General features: G+C 43.8%; 2 protein-coding genes across 2 annotated transcripts in view; one reads left to right on the top strand and one right to left on the bottom strand.

The window, feature by feature from the left end:
- Positions 1-22: 22 nt before the first annotated feature.
- The window catches only part of LAMB4 (laminin subunit beta 4), a 56,741-nt gene continuing 41,144 nt past the window's right edge, over positions 23-15,619 (top strand). Inside the window, exons 1-4 of the mRNA XM_030238103.2 lie at positions 23-235; positions 1,866-1,983; positions 13,454-13,531; positions 15,070-15,132. Of these exons, the coding sequence (XP_030093963.2) occupies positions 15,099-15,132 (34 nt within the window). The 5' untranslated portion in view covers positions 23-235; positions 1,866-1,983; positions 13,454-13,531; positions 15,070-15,098. The remainder of the gene's footprint in view (positions 236-1,865; positions 1,984-13,453; positions 13,532-15,069; positions 15,133-15,619) is intronic.
- SF3B2 (splicing factor 3b subunit 2) lies at positions 4,277-6,425 on the bottom strand. The gene has a single exon (XM_009087051.4). It carries the CDS (start codon positions 6,423-6,425, stop codon positions 4,686-4,688), a length of 1,740 nt encoding a protein of 579 aa, XP_009085299.3. The 3' UTR covers positions 4,277-4,685.

Below are 15,619 nucleotides of genomic sequence, written 5' to 3'. Positions count from 1 at the left end.
GCGGGCTGGGACGAGCGGGAGCAGGCGCGCATGGACACGGCGGGGGCCGGGCCTTGCCGGGGAACGGAGCAGGCAGCACCCGCTAGCTGAACCCCAGGAGCCGCAGGGAATGCGCCCCCGCGCCGCTCGCAGGGCTCCCCGCACAGCCCAGCAGCCGGTCCCGCAGGCGCGTGGGCTCCCGGGCGTGACAATACCACCCCGACGTGCTGCTCCTGAGAATCTGTGACCGCGCGAGGTACTTAGTGATCTTTTAAAGCGATGGATGGCAAGTACCTTCCAAAGCTAACCGATTAGGGGCTGTCACACGCCTTGCACTGTTAATGCTGGTTTGGCCACTGGATATAGAAGCAGGCAGCGTTTGAAAAGAGGCAGCATCTTGGATTAAGAAGAAAAAGACTTTAAAATAGTGGCCTATAACTGTGGGGAAGGAAAGATTTTAAGCCCACAAGCCAGTCTTCAGACTTTAGGTGAAAAAATTAAGAGGGCTCACGTATACCCAAAATCTCAGTCCTTTTCCCTGTGCTAGTGGAATTAACTAATAGGCACTGCCTCTCCACAAGCTTTATGCCTTAGTAACTGCAGCATTAGTTTATCTCCAGATTTTTCCTTACAATCCTAGCAAGTCATATCATGCTACTGCCACCCTGCCCACAAGTAGCTGACCCAACCTAGACACAGCCAAAAAGGGAGCTCTCCCAATATGTTCCAGGGCATAATGAGTTCTTAGATTATATAAAAATGATTTTAAAAAGTTGCTCAATATAAGGTGTTAAAGAAAAAGAAATTATACTGGTCATCTATCTTCATAGATCTGGAAAAAAAATAGGCTGAAGACCCCAGTGGTTTTGATAGCATGGCAAGCAAAAAAACCCCACACCCTAGAAACACAAATAGTGGTGAATTCCACAGCATTAATTCAGATTTGCTCTTTTTAATGATTTAGAGGAAAAAGTAGATCAATGACAAAGGAGTTTCAATAGCATGCCAAAGTATACACAATTTAAATTAACTCTTTGGGTATATACAGCGTCTGAGAATAAAAGGGGCCTGAAATAAGAAAGAAGTATGAACAGATTCAGAGTATTTTGTGCTTTTTAGGGATAGGCAAGAAGGAAGGAAACAAACATGCAGCAACATGCCAGTGTTCTCACTGAATTGTGATCAGTCTGTTTCCATCATTTTAGGAACTATAATAACAACTGGATCAGACAGTCAAAAAGAAAAAGAGGAAGGGGGGAAATATGATATTAAAGAGATAAATAACCAGGCTAAAAATATGTTTATTGTACATTTGTTCCCTCATCTCAGAAAGAGCAAGCAGCTTTAGGCACATAAACCTCTTACTTTGACATGGCTAGGTCCTAGGGTATAAAATCCCTTGGCCAGGGATTTTTCTGGCTAAGCCCTATTTTCCCTTTAAATGCTCTCGGCACTGAGGCTTGGAAGGAGAAACTGATAGATCTGGTTATTAGCTGTGCAGCAGAGATGCTCAACAGATGTTTTCACAGGCAAACAATCTCATCTGCTCACAGACAAACATGGGCTCAGCCCATGTTGCTCAACATCACACTGAGATGCTTCTTACAGAGAAATGGCACTTCTGCCACAAAACTGCTTGCAGCTTTGCACCACTGCAGTCTTATTCATAACTACAGATGTCTCCATGAGATTTTGTGAGGGAAAACACAGGGAAAAAAATCCGAATTTAGGAAAATCAGAGAAAGTTTATATAATGATAACACTGTCCATTACACTAACACTATGTATTTGACTGCACTGTGCTAAAGAGACACAACAGTAATTGCACTGCACCCATCAAGTACCAGACTACTTTAATTCAAGCCTTGCTCCTTTCCCTACACCAGAATGTTTTCTGCTCTCCTGATCACACCTAAGTCGTGGCAGCCTGTAAGTACCTGCCAAATAACCTCAGGGAGCCTGACAAGGAAGAAGAAATTCAGCTGACAAGAGCAAACCATGCAGGTAAGCCAACAGGCTGCCCCTCTGCTGCTGCTTTACACGTTTGATTCAGTTCAGTATTTAACAAGATCCCAAAGAACCCCCAGACTTAAATGCAGCCAACCTATGCAAAAATACGACTGTCTTCCCAGAAACCCCAGCACTTCTTAACACTGGTGATTTATGAAGTCCCTTGATGTGTGCAAAAGAGAGGAAACCACATCTCATGCCTGTATGGTTTAGCAAACCACAAATTACGTAGGACAGAAAAAAAAATCGCAGGAGTATGGGCTATGAAGAACGTTGATATCAATGACAATAACAAAGAGGATGGTAGTAGACCAAACAAGAGAAAGAAATGTAAACATGCACAAAAATCGCCCACCTGCGCTTCAACCCACTTCAGCATTAGTTAAAAAGCTGGAAACCATGTGCGGGATATAAAACTAAAATCAAAACCTGAATAAAGCATGTCGAGACTACACACAAGCCCCCATCGTTTACTGCTGCTACAGTTGCCTGCACAGGCGGTTCATGATAGCCGAAAAAACATTGTTAGCGGGAAAGGGTAAGGGAAAGGCTGAATAGCACGAGTGGGATCGGCCAGGAGCGCCTGCAGGGCGTGAGGCGAGGCAGGGATTCAGAGAGAGAGAAGCCGCTTTACCGGGACGTGGAGGCATCGAGGTGGCATTTAGGAAGGAGGAGGAGGGGCAGAGGAAACAGGTGCAAAAGAACGAATATGGAGATGAACGGTGGGAGTGGCTGGAAAGGGGGTGGAGGAGAAGAAAGTCCGGGAGGTTGAGAACTGAGGGCTGGTAAGATTGGAAAGGATTTGGCATGAGGGTGGACAGCGACAGCCGCAGTGTCTGCGAGGGCGGCCATGAGGCGGGCGGGCCTCGGTGCCCTGGAGCGGGCTGGGGCGGGAGCTCCCTCGGCCAATGAGGAGGATCCACGCTCCAGGAACCGGGAGGAGGCGAAGGGAGCTCCGGCCGCCCGCGGCACACCCGCTGCCCGCGGCTGAGGCGCCGTGTGCCGGCCCGGAGCCGAGCCGAGCCGAGCCGTACCGCGGGTGGTCACTGCCGCGGGGTTTACTCATGGGCTGCCATGTTCTTCGTCTGTCGAGCTACTGTCAATAAAAATAAGCTGTGTATGGAAGACTTGGTCTTTCTATAACATCAGTTTTTCAACTCGACCCGACTTCTGGTCTGCTGAGAGATCCTTTTTTAAGTTATCCTAGTGAAGCTTTCTTGTCATAGGGTCTCAGAAGAAGACCAGTCTTGCTCACTGAAAGGAGGACGGTGTTAAAACTACTGAGGCAACCTGAAGCAATCCCATTCCCCACTGTGTAAACAGAATGGCTTTGCTCTACATAGTGGCCACTGTTTTCATACATAAGTACTTACTACTGGAATTTTTTTTAAGATAAATAATCCCAATGCTTCTACAGAATATTTCTGTGACTTAGCTAACATTTAAGATGCAATTATATATTTCATATATACAGCTGGATTGCATATATACAGCATATAAATATATATTGCATATTATGTATTGCAGCAAATACAGCTGTTTCATGAAGCTCATGGGGAGCTCACAAGTCAGCTGAGGTAAGAACTGTGCTGTGTTACAGCGAAGTACTGTGAAAGCTGTGGCTGAAAAATGTTACAGCGTAGTCTTCCTGGGTTTTTTGTCCTTTTCCTAACAGTTTAAATTGTTTGGTGCAGACAGATAACCCACTCGAAGTTGTGTCTTTCATTCAGTAGAGATTTGCTGTATGCTGTTGATAGATTGTATGGTATCTGTGGGGAGGAAAAGAGCATTGCTCACTGAATTGAATTCCTGTCCAGATTACACATGTCAGGTTGTAATAAACCCGATCTTTCACTGCTTGGTTATTTTTAGTAATTAGATCATGATTACAAAACAGTAATATTTTGATAATTGATTAAGTTACATAAAAACGCTAATTCTTCCACATAATGTTCTTGAATTGTCTAAATATAGCACAAGGCCATGAGGAGACCAAGACACACTAGCATATGTTGTGACCTTCAGTATTTCTTTTATTTAAATGTTCTATTTTCTGTTCTTTGGAACACAGTTTTCCTGTAAAAAAACATGACCATTAATAAGCAGGTTTCCAAAAACTTCTTTGAAGCTGTATTTGCAAATATACTATATTTTACTCCTTTGCTGCAAGCTTGTTCAGTTGCAGCATAAACTTATTATTGAAAAATATCACTAGTCTTAAAAACATGTATGGTAGGAGGTATTTGGCCTTCTGCAGGATTAGCTGTTTGGGAATGGTGTTAGCTGGCATAGTGGAGGGACAAGAACTGTTTGCCTTGCTATTTATTAAATGCATTAAAAACACTAAGTCTTTCTCAGGGCTTGGGAGAGGTCTGGATAAGCTGTATGTGAGGTGATAGTGATACTAGTATATTCATAAATAGTATGACATGGTCTCACTAGTATTTTATCAAAAAAAATACAAGTTGTAGTGACACTTGTGGTGTTAGAATTCTATACTAGTAGTATACATATAAGGTGATGCTTAATCAGCAGAAATCAGCATATTTCCCCCAAGTTATTGTAAACTCTGTGTAGTATGCACATTTTTCTGTTTGGGCTCTGTAAATGTTGTAGACAGGTAGGATTATAAACAAAGGCCTTATGAAATCAGGCCACACTCTGCTAAAATTGCCAAAGCTGGCCTGTTATTTCTTCTAAGTGCAGCTAACAAGCAATTTGTGGGTCTCACTCCCATCCATGGCCTCCTCGATTTTCTTCTTGTGGAGCTCAATCACATCCGGTGTCTCCATCCCGGCCAGCACCGAGGAGAAGCCCCCTGGGGTAATCAACCCACTGTCAGTGGGGGTGATGAACCCTGTCTGGTTGGGTTTCTCTTTGTTGCTCTCCTCCTCCTCTTCCTCCTCAGATTCCTCATCCGATGACTCCAGCTCTCCCCAGGGTGTGCGGTCGATCTCCTCCTCCTCCTTCATCTGGAACTTGGTAGTGTTGGTGCCGAACACGTCCCCATAGAATGGCTTTCCCGTCTCGTCCATGGGGGGCTTCCCCCACCCCCCAGCATGGTACCCAAAAGAGCAGCCCTCGGGGATGGGGGAGTTGAGCCCCAGGATTTTGAGGTTGGGGTACGAGGGGGGCGGTCCATAGCGCTGCATGGCAATCAGCCACGAGGGAGGCACCTTGTGGGCGTTCGGCCCCATGGGCATGCCCAGTGCAATCCACAGCTCATCTGAGAGGATACCTGGCTTCTTCTCCTTGATGCGTGTCTCAAACTCCTTCGCCCCATAGTAGAGGTCCCCGTGGATGGTCAGTTTGGGCTTGGTCTGCCACTTGTAGAGGGCATCGTGGAGTTTCTGGTAGTCAATGCTGAGTTTGCCTATCTTGGGTCGCACCTTCTCCCACATCTTGGACTTCATAGTTTTCTGCTCCTCCTTCTCTTGCAGGGCCTCACGCATTTCCTGGATGCCCATGTTCTTGATGAACTCGGGCAGCTCGAAGGGTGGCTTCTCAGTGCCCCTCTTGCCCTGCAGGTATTTCCTCTTGAAGCACCAGCGCCGCGGCACCGGTACCAAGTTCTGTGTGGCCTTCAGGTGCACCAGGAGCTTGGGGTCCTGTGCGGTGACATCATGCATCTCCACCAGCTCAGGGCGGGCCACCAGCTGTTTTATCTCAGCCGCTGTGAACCTCTTCATGCGCTGCAGCTTCTTCTTGGACAGCTTGGGTGCCTCCTGCTTCTTTTCCTGCTCGTCCTCAGAGCTGACCCCATCAGTGCCCCTGGTGCCATCCTTGGGTCCCTTTTTACAGGGCACCCCGGTGCTCTCTGCCTGCTCTGCCCCATCTGACTCCTTCTTCTTGTCCTTCCTCACCTTGTCTGTCAGCTTGAAAGCCTTGAAAATCCTCCTGAAGAACACAAAGTTTGGGTTATCGATCTCAGGCTCCTCAGTCACGTACTCAATCTCCACCTCAGGAGCATCCCCGGGGGTGGGCTTGGGGTCCCCCCAGGGGCAGGTCGGGGTTGGGGACCACTCCCGGGGCCCTCCCTTCCCCTGCTTCTTCTTCTTGTGGTTGCAGCGCTTCCGGTTCTGCATCTTTTTGGATGTCCCCGTGTTGTCATCAGTCTTGGAGGCCAATGCTGATGCCTGGAGCTCTGTCTCCATCTCACCCTCAGCTGAGACCCCCGGGACCATCACCAGCTCCTCCTGGCAGCTCTGCTTAAGCTGCAGGATCTTGTCCAGCACCTGTGGGATCTTGGGACCCACCCCAGAGTCCTGGGCCTCTCTGCTGTTGTCACTGGGGATCAGGGGAGGCCCACGGGGCTGGGAGGCTCCCGTGGGCAGGGGGGCTCCCTTGGGGCTGCCTCGGAGGGTCAGGGGGATCCTGGCACCAATGGGAGCCCCCTCAGGGGCACCATGTGGGGCTGGGGTAGTCAGCTTGACCATCTTTGCCGTCTTGTCCATCCCTGCCTCTGTGCCCAGCCCACAGCTCTCCTTTTCCTCCAAGGTTATTTTCAGCAATTTTAAGTTCTTAACTAAGTCATACAACCTTGATTGTGATCTGCAGCAGTTCTCTAAAGTTTAGAAATAATTAGCTCTTTAAAAAACATTTAACTGCTCAAGCAGACAAAGTCAGAATACAATCTGACACCTTGTTGGTCAGGGTGTAGGTAGCAGTCCAAATAAATGGTGGTTGCAGTCCTCCTGGAGAGACAGATGAGGTTCTGTTGAAGCAGTGATCCTGTCAAAGGGTGTAGTTTTCCTCTGAAGGTCCAGTGGTGGCGTAGAAGGGTCCGATCGTCCTCTGGGAATCCAGTGGGAAAAGATTGCCTGTGGTGTTTGAAATCTCAGATTATATCGAGGTAGGGATGCTTGGCTCCTCCCCCTGGGCAGAGCATTTCACAATGGGATGAGGTAATTTTATCAGTCATGCTGTGAGACTCAATGGGCTATTAACAGAAGATAACTCCTGGAGGGAAGATGGGTTGTGGAAGAGATAAAGAACACTGCCCCACCTGGTTTTAACAGATGGTTATACAATGCACACTTCTGGTTACATCTTGCATTGCAATCTAAGACAGCTAAATATTAATTTTCTACGTTGTAAGATCTATAGTTGTTTTCTTTTGAGAGATAAGACAACTCCAACTAAAACAGCTGTGATGAAACACTGATAAACACCTCTTTGTGGATAAAGACAGTACAGCGTGTTCACCCTTGATTTTGTCAAAGATTCTGTTGCTTGTTACAATCTCTGCTGTTTTACCTTCCACAGATGTTTTATCTTCCATATATGTCCTCCACATCGGTGCATTTGACCACACAGGTGATCAGCAGGGGAAAGATTGCTTCCTGCCTTTTTCTGATGAAAAGGAACTGCCTCAATAATGGCTTTTAAAAGCAAGAGGCATTTCCTGCTCCAGCTTTGCTGCTGGCATTTTCTGTGCTTGGCTAGGTTTCCACCATACCCAGCTGCTCCTTCCTGATCGTGACAACACTTTCCTTCCATTTGACAAGAGAAGATCAGCAAAGTGAAATAAGACAAATTTTTTCCACTTTCTTCCATCTGGTATAATTAAATACTTGAGAGAAAGCAGAGCTTATATATTCTTGATCCTGGGGAAGATATATGAATCTGTCCACCAGTTCGCAACTTACTGGCATGCAGTGTTCTGGCTGTGCTACTGTTATGTTGGATATATGGTTAGGGTCCATGACAAAATCTAATATTCTTCTCACTAATGTGTGACCTCTGTGTAATGCTGCCTGTGTTTTTACAGATTTGGGTGTTACAGGATAGACACAGTTAAAACTAAACAGCCAGGAGTCAGCCAGCTATCATTCTGTCATGCTTTTAGGTAATTAGCATGCACATGTTGGGAGATTTCACAGAATCTCAGAATAGTCTGGGCTGGAAGGGACCTAGAAGGATCATCAAGTCCAGTTTATAAGTGGATGGCCATATGGATATTGAACCCACAACCTTGGCATTATCAGTACCATGCTCCCACCAACTGATACCTCTGGAAGCCTTCGTATCAAAGCTCATTTGGGACTGAAAATGAAAAATCTCCAAAATGTCAGTTTAGCTGCTTATATTGCCAGGATTTTATATTTACAGGATCATCTGACTCCTGTCTGCTCTGTTCTCATTCTTCAGCAACCAGGAACCTTGTGGGGATCACAGGAGAGGGGCTATGTAAGAATGCTGTCTGTAGTGGTGCTCAGCCAGACACCATGCCTGTCACAGATGTTAGTAACATTGGATTTATCAGTTTTTTCTCCATGCAGACAGATCTTTCTGAAGATTTATTCATTTCAGCCTCAATGTGCTTTTTCTGTCTTCTAGTGATATGTGCCACTTTTATTTTTCTAATTATATGAGAAAGAAAATTTCTTACAGCCAATGAAGTAAGGAGAAAGGTGATTTCAGTCCATCTCACTTTTACTAACCAAAATGAATGTAAATGAACCAAAATTGTTGTAATCCATGACAATCTGAAACATAATATTTAATTTTGAAGTCCTTGTAAAAAATAAACAGAAATTTTGAGGGCAGATTTCTTTCATTTCAGAGACCAGTAGTTCAGGTGCTTCCCAGGAGGGTGAAAAAGGTGATTTCACTTTGTGCTTCTTCTGTGAAGGACTAGATCCAGTGGCTCCCATGGGAACTCTTCAACCACTGAGCTCTGGTAGCTCTGCAGCAAATGCTTTTGCTGCTGCTGTCACTCCTGTTGTCCTCTAGTGGACATGATATCTCTGCTGTCTGCACTTCTCAAACTGAAGTTGTCATCCTTCTGTCTGTTAGAGTCTCCACCTGATGATCTCAATTTCCTAGGTTTGTTTGGGGGAACTTGTGGAATTGACTGCTTTTCCTTTGATTAATTTTAAATTGAAGTCTTTTGGCTTCTGATTTTTTGTTTATTCACTCCCCCCACCTCCACCAATAAAATCCCCCAAACATACATCTGACTTCCCAAACAGACCATAGTGTGAAAATTTGTTGCATTAGTAAGAAAATCTCTCTATGCCAGTGGGCCAGGGGTTCCTCAGGGGCCAGAGAGATTTTCTGAGCTCAAGATAATTTCTAAACAACATCAATTCAACTTTTGCAAAAGAATTTACATTTACCTAGAGAAAAATAGGACAATTTAGGCTGATATGCATAAAAAATCTAATAATAGGGACATAAAACAGGACATGGCCATAAATTTGGACAAATAAAAATAGAACAATCTTTTCTTAGCATTTTCATTAGTACAAAGACCATTAGCAGAATAAGAGCACTGTTATGCCCTAATAACAGATACTGAGGTGCAACAAGCTTGCCGGTGAGAAGCTTCATATTTAAGGCTGCAGTAACATATTCCTTTTCACTTTACTTTCTAGTTTGCTCTTCCATGCTTTCATGTGCAATAATCCATTTTTTCCTTCTTAAATTTAGGGAGAATAACTATATCTGACTAATAGGCCAGCAAAGCAATGAAAAAGTTAAAATTTCAAGCCATTGTTTATTGATATGAGAAGGTTCTTAGAAGGAGTCCTGTCCTGTTGTACAGCATGGCCTCACTGAGAAAACTTAACATGAGACTGCCTTTAGGTATGTGACAGATTTCTCATCCTCCCAGCCCCTACTGCCAGCAAAGAAATGTCAGGACCTTAGGAAATAACATGAAACTTATATCTTAAATATACATAGCTTGACTAGCACTTTTAAAATCACACTGGTATTTTAGAATAAGTACACTGTCTTTGTTGTGCTTCAGGAACGTTATTCTCCAGTTTAGTACTGCTGCTTCTCCCTCCCACCCCTCCAATTGGAGGCACAAAAGGCAAGGCTCACAGGTTGAGATAAGAGCAATTTACTGGAAACAGCAATGAGATAAGACAGCCAACAGTAAGAGCAACAATAATAACAACAGAGGTATACAAAGGAGGGAGTGATTCACCTGCAAAAATGCTCCCCATTAACTCCTTGACAAATAAACAATGCTGGAAGGATTCCCCCTGCCATGTTTACTGCACTGAGGAAAGGACAATCCTCACCTCCTGCCCCTGGCAACCACCTGAGCTGGTATTGAATAGTATCAGGGTCCTGGCCACTCCCCTCCCATCTACTGCAAAAGATTAACCTGTGCTGGCTGAAACCAGAACAGTCTATAGTGTTGATTACTACTATCAATGCTGTGCCTACTGGGGAGATAATACGCAAGTTGAAACTCCATTTCTTGTTTGTGGTGGAAAAATCAAAGACTTCAAACTTGCACACTAAAGGTGAAGGGCACTGTGGGGTACTGTGACTGTAAGAAAAAGAGGAAACTTTTCATAAATTACAAATAGACTTGACATCCTTTTGAATTGTGAAAAAGCTCTATTAAAAATATCTATTAAATACAAGTTTTAAAGTAGCTGTTTCCTTCAGAGTACACAATATGGAGCAGCTGCCAGCCAGTGGGATGTGGACGTGAGGAGGTTAAGGGGTAGGGTAGCCTTTCTCTCCTGTCACATTTAAGTTCTGTAGCCTATCCCTTTGCTGTCCTTAGCTCTCTCCTAATCAGATTTATCAGAAAAAACCCTTATCTTACCTGGTTGCAAACTTACTGATACGAGCAGAGCAGGTGTTCTTTCTCTTTTTGATGCCATTATTAAGAGTGATCAGCCCAGGATGGGGGAGGGCTAATAGGTCCATTACTCCATGCCACCGCTCCCACGAGTAACTGGGAGGAGGAGAAAAATACAGCTCTATCCTCTAGGGGGCAGTGCCGGGAGTCCCATCCTTGTGAAGACAAGGGGGAACACACCGGAACTGGGTAGGCTTGCTGGTCCAGGCGATCCTGAGTCCAACTGACATCTTTGTATCTGGGGCGATGGGCGACCGAGGTTTTCAGTGTCTCTGCTGGCTTCGGACCTCGCCCCTGCTGTCTAAACACCACTTTGATCTCTTAATTCTGTTTTGGCTCGTTTCTTTTGGGGTATTTTCCGTGATTTGGTGTGGGTCCCATCCCGTTGCACTCTGGGTTTTTGAGACTATATTTGCATGTCTCCTGAAATCTCCTCCCTTCCCCCCTGTCATCCTCTTGGCAGCAGGCAAGGGTGGTACTGAAAGAAGAATTCTCCACAACAGAAGGTTAACGACTTGATACTTAACAGGTGATTACAACATTCAGCTAACAAAAGAACTCTCTTGGCCAGTGATCAGTTCCCAGCTTAACTTCAAACTCTGCAACCCTTTTTTAAAAAAATGGGTAACTCTTTTTTACTCATAACACTTACAATTAATTCTGGTTTTATTATTCACTGCTACATTCTCTCAATATGTAAACCCACAAAAAGCTCAGTCTTTGACTTTGAGAAATTGTACTTTAGGCATAAGATATAGTCTTGAAGAAATGAGGGCAGAAACAAAAGAGGCGAGAGACTGTAGGAAGACAATTTTGATTTTCACAACATTAGATTTTGTTCAAGATTTTGGCCATGGATGGGATTCATCTCAGTACATTTTAGTTGCTTAAAATACAAACATCTGTCCTAAACTAAGGAGCTGGGCTGCTCATGACCAAAGGAAAGCAGCAGATACCTCCAAAATGGGATTTATCCCTCCCTAAAGAAGGTGGTAGGATGAAGTCTGTGGGTTTACATGTCTTTCTCCATTGACATGAAGGAAGCCCAAGTGATTTGTTTAGATTAAGTACTTACTTTTCACCCAGCAAGAATAGTCCTAGGCTCAAATAATTTCATTTCTTTAAAAAGGAATTGAAATTTTAAAGTGGTGGCTCTACTCCTGCCCCTTCCCTCACTGCCGGCTGGTATCTGGGAAGGGAATAGATGCTGCAGTGCTGACAATTCCCATCCTTTGTGTGTACTGAGGATATGCCTTGGGCCTAAGCAATGACAACCCTCAGACCTGTGATGACTTGAAAAATCACACACCAGTGCTATCTACCCTCCAGCCAGCATGGGACGAGTGATGCATTATAAATCCAGATCCTTTACCAGTGCAGAGATTAAAGAAGCAAGAAAAAAGTTTCTTAATCCCTGCCTCAAGCAGTTTAAAACCTCCTTCTTGCTTGGGGTCCTACATAAATCAGAACAGAGGACTGGCTATATTCTGCAAATAAATCTTCCTTGATATTTACTTCTCGCATAAATTCTCTGTCACAAATTCTGAATTCCCCATTAAATATGTTAATAAAATGTCAACCAGTTTATAATTTAGTAGCATCATAGTAATAATACTTTCTTCAGTTATATGTGTCTCTTTCAGGCAACATTTGACATATTGCTTGCACATAAAAAGAGAAATTAATATCTTAATATATCATTTAGTCTTTTTCCTAATACCAAAATCCACTAAGTATAAACCATCTGTACAATAATTAATCATGCATAAGTGCAAACCAAATGTAGATTAAATCAGCCTGAAAAAAGTCTCTCTCAAGTAATTTCCACATGCATTTGAGGAAAATAATTTCAAAAAAATTAAGTATAAGAATTATTTCCGCTAGAGTTAATAATTGTAATAATGGCGGAGGACACTTAGTACAGAGCATTGCAATAGGATTAAAGAACACACTTTTCTTTTTTTCCAAAAGAATAGTAACAACCAAAAGAAAAGGCAGTGATTAATTTATAAAACATATTTTGCTCATATAGAAAACCTTCTGTTTTCTAGGATGTGTGATGATACTTGACAGACTATGAAGAATTAAGCCTTACAAACAGTCAGAGGAGAACTGATAACAAATATGTCACCTCTAAAATTGTGTATCAAGGCAACATGCCATTGTGAAAACTGGAATCACAATGCCACACGTTTTAACAAAGACACCAGAAAACAGTGGCCAGTTCTGTACATGAGCTTTTGAACACTATTTCAGAGCTGCTCCATCACTGTGTTGCCCGTGACTGTGCTGTACCCCACACATCAGTGCTGTCCTGTGCTTGCTGCTGGGGACAGTTACAGGCAAAACTTGTGCTGAAATGCAAAGCCTTGACTCAAGTTGCCATGTTATCTTCAGCTTTAAATTGAGAAAAACCTAGTGCTCACACTGATGATCCAGAGTTTGAATTATTTCAGATTTGGCTCAGTATGTCCACACAAGTGCAATCACAGCTGTCTGTCAGGCAAGTTTACAGTCACCTCAGAACCCCAAACAGCCCTCCAGACCGTTCACTCTCCTGCTGGAAGGAGTTATCCATTTTAGCCGATGGTTAGATAATCCAGAGCCACTAGACTTCTGATGTTAACTAGTTATAAAGACTTTGATATTTGATTTCAAACCAGACCAACTGAACAGATGTTTAATTAATCAACAGACAATGTGTTGTTTGCCAGCACTTTAAGAATCCCAGCCTTCTGTTTTCAGTTGCATGAACTTTTTCTGCCATGAACATAACCTGTCACAATTGTCGTTCAGTGAATATATTTGCTGATGCCAGAAGCAGAAGGAGTTCACAAATCAAGCTTTTGACAGGTTGCAGGCTGGGTCTCATTCTCACCTACACCTTGGTGCCTCGGGGGATGTGCTGTCTTCTCCAGCTGAAGTGCACAGGTATGCCTTTGCTTGCTTCCCTCAGCTCTATTCATTCCCAGCTGAGACACTTGGCTGCCTGGAACCCAGGTAAGATCTCTTCAGTATTTAATTTTCCTGTAAAGCAGGGAACCAAAATTTTTTGGGGTTTTTCTAGTCCTTGTTTGTCCATTAAAGGGAGTGAAGTTTAGAGAGTTTGTGTTACGTGTCTCAGTATTAAGGTAGGGATTGGATGTGTAACTGCCAAGATTGCTCGCCAGGGGCACTTGTATTTCACTGCAGTGCTGTCACAGTGGTTGCAGCTTAAATAATCTCTTAGTCTGTCCATTATTCTGACAGAATATAAAATGTGAAGTCCAACACAGGGGTTAAATATTTGCTCAGTTTTGCCTTGGACAGTGGATCTGTGGCCAGGTCTCTGTAGCCAGGCACAGCTGCATGGATGCTCACCAGCATCAGCTTCCTGTCACATGCCAGGCTCTCTGTGGTAGGTGAGAGTAGCTACAGCAGGTGAAAGGCTGTTGACCCTTGCTAGCTTTCCCTGCCTGTGGTTGCTGAAGTACTCATTTAGGCGCAGCTGCTGTGTCATGTGCTGCATAGAGCTGGGTGCACCAAGCCCACATGGAGCCTGTTACACCTGAAGTGCTTTTGTTTATGTTCCCACTACTCTGGAGGTGTATTTCATTTAAGTTTGCTCCATACAGTGAAGGCTGTGTGAAGGTGAGGAACAAGAACACAGCTGGGAAGTGGTGCTTGGGGCATGCTCATGCAGGGCTGCCCCAGCAGCTGGAACTGTTTCAGGGTGCACCAGCCTCACTGGTTCCTGCAGGTGGAGAAAGGTGGAAGATGCGGGCAGGTTTGGTTTGGGAGTTCTACTTGGTGGCAGTATAATGGATTGTCTTTTATACCTATGGCTGTCTTTTGTTTTTCCAACAGTTTTGTGTTGGCAAGTCTCACTTTCTTCCTGGTAAATAGGAAGAGGAAGGATGTCATAATGCCACTATCAACCTTTCTTGGACTCATGCTGAGTTTCCCCTTTTTTTTGCATTGAGGCTGACATTACCTGGTTTTCTTCACTACCCCTTAAGATGCACTTATATCAAGTTTCTCACAAAATTCACAGCACCTGATATCAGGCACTTCGCAGTGGCATCTTCATTAGGACCTCTGACTATCTTTTAAATTAATGAAAACAAACTAGAACCTCCAGAGAAAGAGCTAGATCTCTGCAAGTAGCCCTGCTGAATCCACTTAGATTTTTTTTTTTTAATTTGAATACCATAGTATTTTAGCTGATAGTATTCTGGTTATATTTTATACTAAGTGTGAATATATTTTCAAGGTCTTCTCTGGAAGCCTTTGTGAAGTGTTTCTCTGCTTTCATTCCAGAGATTTTTTTTTTTTTTTTTTTTTTTTACAACTAAATCAAAGCCAGGACTTCCTTTTAGTTTTTATATTTTTATTATGTCTCTGTCACTTCACTAAATGCTGCTTCTGGGTACACCTGTTTGCTCTGGTGAGTGAGGGAACCAAGTGATGGACCAGTTTTTCTCTTGCAGCAATACCAGTCAGAGTTTGATGGGGAGGCATGAGGCTGGGGCTGGCCATCCTGTTACACCTCAGTAAGTACAGATCCTACAGTGACTCAGGCCAATTTTGAAATATTATCATGTGATTTACACACCTTTCCAAGATTTTGTTAAAGCACTTCGTTTAAGAAAATGCTGCTGAGAAACACGTGACAGTGAATCCTTATTCCCCACTCTCCTGCCAGTGGGGGACCTATGAGATATGATGTCTTCAAGTACAAAGAAAACATACATGTTGTAATTGAGTCTAATTCAGGTCCTGAAAGGGGCAATCAACATCTGCTAATGAATAATCAGCATGGATTTGTATAACTAAAAAGAGCAGGCTAACTAAACACAGGCATTGCTTTACATCTGAAGAGTCGTGTCACTCATCATCTGAATTATAGCCTGAGCCATAGAGTGAAATCTGTCTATAAACTGCTGTATTTTTACTGTTGTAGTTTTATTTCTAGTGTTTTGTGGGATCTTCAAGTATCAGTTGCAGGGGTTTTTTAACTGCACCTTTTCTAACAAGTTG

This window comes from Serinus canaria, chromosome 1A (assembly GCF_022539315.1).
Source record: "Serinus canaria isolate serCan28SL12 chromosome 1A, serCan2020, whole genome shotgun sequence".
Classification (NCBI taxonomy): Eukaryota; Metazoa; Chordata; class Aves; order Passeriformes; family Fringillidae; genus Serinus; species Serinus canaria.
The sequence above is the reverse complement of the archived record's forward strand: the minus strand, read 5'-3'. Positions and strand labels throughout refer to the sequence as shown.